At 38.4% G+C, this 4,338-nt stretch overlaps 1 protein-coding gene across 6 annotated transcripts in view; it reads right to left on the reverse strand.

Moving 5' to 3' along the window:
- Positions 1-46: 46 nt before the first annotated feature.
- Positions 47-4,338, reverse strand: part of camsap1a (calmodulin regulated spectrin-associated protein 1a) — a 25,269-nt gene continuing 20,977 nt past the window's right edge. For all 6 annotated transcript variants that reach the window (XM_016451211.1, XM_016451209.1, XM_016451206.1 and 3 more), the window contains 6 exons: positions 3,433-3,569; positions 3,150-3,337; positions 2,943-3,042; positions 2,284-2,399; positions 2,033-2,151; positions 47-899 (listed from right to left, as the gene is read on the reverse strand). In XM_016451211.1, the coding sequence (XP_016306697.1) occupies positions 609-899; positions 2,033-2,151; positions 2,284-2,399; positions 2,943-3,042; positions 3,150-3,337; positions 3,433-3,569 (951 nt within the window). In that variant the 3' untranslated portion in view covers positions 47-608. The remainder of the gene's footprint in view (positions 900-2,032; positions 2,152-2,283; positions 2,400-2,942; positions 3,043-3,149; positions 3,338-3,432; positions 3,570-4,338) is intronic.

Below are 4,338 nucleotides of genomic sequence, written 5' to 3' on the forward strand. Positions count from 1 at the left end.
CACACACACACACACACACACACACACACACACACACACACACACACACACACACACACACACACTCAGATCCCTTGTCACTTGTTCATTGCATTGCACTGCTAAAGTGAGTGTCATGTATGAACAGCAGCATATGGAGAGGTATGAGAAATGCAAAAAACAGACGCGCTCGTACACACATTCGCACGTGCCCGTGTAACGATAGCAACCATAATTCATAGTTCAAGTAGTGGAAGTGTCGTCTTTTGTTCCCTGTGTAAATTAATACTATGGTAAAATCAAACAGAAAAGTGTCACATGCAGATTCCTGCCTAAAAAACAACAACACTGAACGATGATGTAATCCTAAAACACATTCATTAACTCTGTCAATCAAACGTCAAGCTCCACCCACTTCTGACTTCCTCAGCTCTGCTTGTGTAATAGGCAGATAGTGGCCAATAGGAGCACGGCAGCTAGTGAGCCAATAGGAAAGCGGGAGTCTTGTGGACCAGTAGAATATTAGGAGGCCTGCTCATTAGCAAAACAGCAGTTTAAGAGACTGGAATTTAACCCAGTAGCCAATCAGAAAGCAGCGGTTGGATCCAATGAGCCAATGGAAAGCGGGATCATTTTCTCTTTGACGTGCTCGGCCGCTTGGCCTGCCACAGGTGACCATGGATGGTGAGAGCGTCTACACTGACCGACACAGACTTGGCGGGGATGACGGTGAACTGCTTGCGGTCGGAGCTGTATTTGTAGAGTCTGTCGATCATTTTGCGGCTGATGGCACGTGGTCCTGTGCCTTTGAGCTTGACGATCTCCTCTGTTTCGGAGGAATATACGTACAACGCCCTGAACTGACATCCACCGTCACGGAAAAGGATTATCAGGTGGTTGGATTCACACCGCTCGATTTCCTGTGGAATTATGGCAATGATTTAATACATGCTCAAACATATACAGCTGTATATCCAAATAAATATAAATGTAAGTAGCTACTCAACAAATTTTTTTATTTTTTACGTTGTTTAATATGCAATACTGTCTTGATAGTAAATGATCTATCTATCTATCTATGCCAATAATATAGCGCTTCGTTTTTGGAGAAGCGCTGTGAGCACATGAAGTTTAAAAAAAGCAACTCTGAGCAGAAAAGCTCAAGTTCAAGTTCAAGTTGAGCTTTATTGTCATTCTGCTGCATGTGGGGACATACAGTGGAACGAAATGTCGTGCCTCACAGGACCACGGTGTTACATAAATACAGGCATACAACAATGAAGAGCATCAGCAGGCGAGGCCGCGGTCCCGGGGTTCGGCTTCAGCAGCAGACAGAGGCCTCGTAGCTTCTCAGTAGTCACCGGCGAAAGCTGTTGTTTGTACTCACTGCCGATTTCCAGAAGGCTCTGTCGATCATAGATGTGTTTCCGAGTGTTTATCTGTTGATTCTGCGATAAGATGAGACTGTTTGAAGACGAGGAAACGAGACTAACAGACATAAAAACACCGTTTTTGGGACCCGGAGTAGCCGCTGCGTCCGACTGCGCCGCCATCTTGGATTTTCCCGACGTCATTCGCGTTTTTTTGCATTGTCCAATCGAATGAATGGAGAGGCCGGCCTTCCGTTGTGGTGACAAAAGTTTACCATTGCTTAGAAAGTCCGGAGACTGCAATGATGGAGGAGAAACTTTTGGTGTCTGTCTGTATTTTTTAAGGTTTTTGCTAATATTACAGTTTACATAACAGCAAAACCCAAAGATTTTAAGAGCGCTCGCGCTATACTCCTTTGATTAGACTGACAGGACAGCTGATTTGGTGGTTGCCTAGTAACATAAAAAAAAACGCAGCGCACTGCTCTTTTTTAAAAGTCACAAAAAACGCGGCCTCGTGTTTTCAGACCTAAAAAATGCATTCGGTCTGATCGGGGCCTAATAACAAATCATGCAAATATACTATGCACAGTATACATAAAATGTATTGCATAAGTAGGGTAGTATGGTAGCATACAGGTTTGAACATCCTGAAAGTGTGCTGTCATAGAAACTGCACTCACCTCCAGAATGGCGTTCTTCTGGGCTTCATTGACTTTTCCCGCAAGACAGCAGTGAGCGATGGCATTCTGGATGATCGGTTTGTTGGACTTTGCACTAGGCTCCTTAAATAATCTGGGCCCTGAGGACCGAAAGAAAAAACGCAAATTGAGCTAATGGTGCTGAAATGTTTAGTTATTTTGGCTGAATAAACACATAATATAATTCGGTATTTACACATTCAAGAAGAGCTGTAAAATGTATGTCTCATCACCATTGTATTCTGCTACAGATGTGATAGATGAGGCCGTTGAGCCATTGTCCCAGTCTCGTTCCATGTTCCTGCTCGCGTTTCGGCTCAGTATGGGAAAAGATTCCACAGATTCCCCCCTACAACACACATTCGGGAATTATGTGTTATTATAATCTGGTAACTGAAGATATGAGTTATGAATTGCTGACAAATACATTTTTAAAAAATGAAACAAATATGATGAATTACAATACATTAAACAAAATAAATACAGTATTTCATACAAAATGTATTAATAACTAAAATATATAAATTAAAAAAACATAAGTAAATTGAAAACTAACTAAGAAAAATACATACAAATAAATACACTACAAATACATTACAAATAAAATAATTTATAATAAATAAATTATTTAATTAAAAATACATTAAAATACATAAAGTAGCTCTGAAGTAGCTAGTGTGTATCCATCAACTCAAAGTGTGATGTGCTAATCTAAATAAATTACAAAAAAGTTAAAATACATAAATGAATTACCAATAAATAAATATGAATAAACAAATTAATTACAAATAAATAAAATAATACATTAAAAATAAATTCAACATTTTGGCGTAGACCTATCATTTTAAGTCCAGAAAAGTGGGCCACACACTGATGGTCTGTTCCCACTCACCTGTGTGAACTGGCCCCTCCTGACGCCACACTGTCACCTTCAGTAGCAGCAGAGGCCAATGAGAGAGACGATCCGGAGGGAGCAGAACAAAGACTAACCGCTGGAGAGAGGAAGAGTGATGTTCTAATCAAATGTAGCATGTATAGATGCACAAATTCAGGCATGTCAAGTCAGAAATATGGCACATTAAAAGGAAAGCTTTCTTACGAGCAGAACAGGAAGATTCAGCGCGATGCAGTGATTTAGGGCGGGGCCTCCTGTTACGTGGGCGTGGTTTAGTCCCACCCTGTTCCTCCAGAAGTTCTTGCTGCTTCCTGCTCAGGTACTCCTGTTTGATCAACTCCCTCCGAGCCTTTTCTTCCTCTTTACGCACACGCTCTTCCTCAGCTTTTCGTCTGACACGAACAAACACAAATTACATCAAATGTATCTGCAGCAGCCCTTCTACAGTATTTACTTAAAGACACACTGGATCCACAGAGACTGATACCTGGCTTCATCTCGCTTGAGCTCTGACTCCGCCTCCAGCTGCTGCTTACGTATTCGCGCCTCTTCGGCCTTACGCTGCTGTTTGAGGAGGAACGCAGCCCTCTTCTTAGCCAGCTCATCCTCTGCTTTCTGATCATCCTGCATACAGAAATAGAAAATGGAGACATTGGTTTTAATTTCAAATAATATAATAAAATCATAGGTAGGCAAGATGTGACAAGTAATTAAAAGAGAAAATCACTTGCAATAGCGAACAAAATAAATTACATTCACAATTTTATACTGCAATTTTATTTAATCAAAAACATTTATTAAATTATTGATCATTGGTGCCTTTTCACATTCTTATGGCCTTTAAGAAATGCTAGCAATAGCAAAATGGTAAGACATCAATGCTCAATAAATAATTTAAGTTTTATTTCTTAATAAAAATGAATAAACAACCAAAAAACAACTACATTACCATAAATAACAAACAAAAAAAAAAGAAATAAATCACATTAAACATCATTTCTAAGTATAATTAGAATAAATTTTATAATGCAACACAATAACAGATAAATCATATTATAATAATAGATTTTGAAACATTTAAATAATAATAGTAATAATAGTCGTGGAAAAGTTCATTTATTTCAGTAATTCAACTCAAATTGTGAAACTCGTGTATTAAATAAAATTCTAATTTATTGAGATGCACCTGTATATTAACCCACTCTTCTTAGATCTAATAATAATAATGATAATAATAATAATAATAATAATAAATTTAATAAAAATAAATCATATTAAACAACTCTTCTTGGGGCTGAAACGTTCCATTTTATAACGCAATATAATTAGAATTTTTGGACCCACTTTATATTAAGTGGCCTTAACAACTATGTACTTACATTTAAATTAATAA

The sequence above is a fragment of the Sinocyclocheilus anshuiensis genome, unplaced genomic scaffold, assembly GCF_001515605.1.
Source record: "Sinocyclocheilus anshuiensis isolate Anshui unplaced genomic scaffold, SAMN03320099.WGS_v1.1 scaffold1425, whole genome shotgun sequence".
NCBI lineage: Eukaryota > Metazoa > Chordata > Actinopteri > Cypriniformes > Cyprinidae > Sinocyclocheilus > Sinocyclocheilus anshuiensis.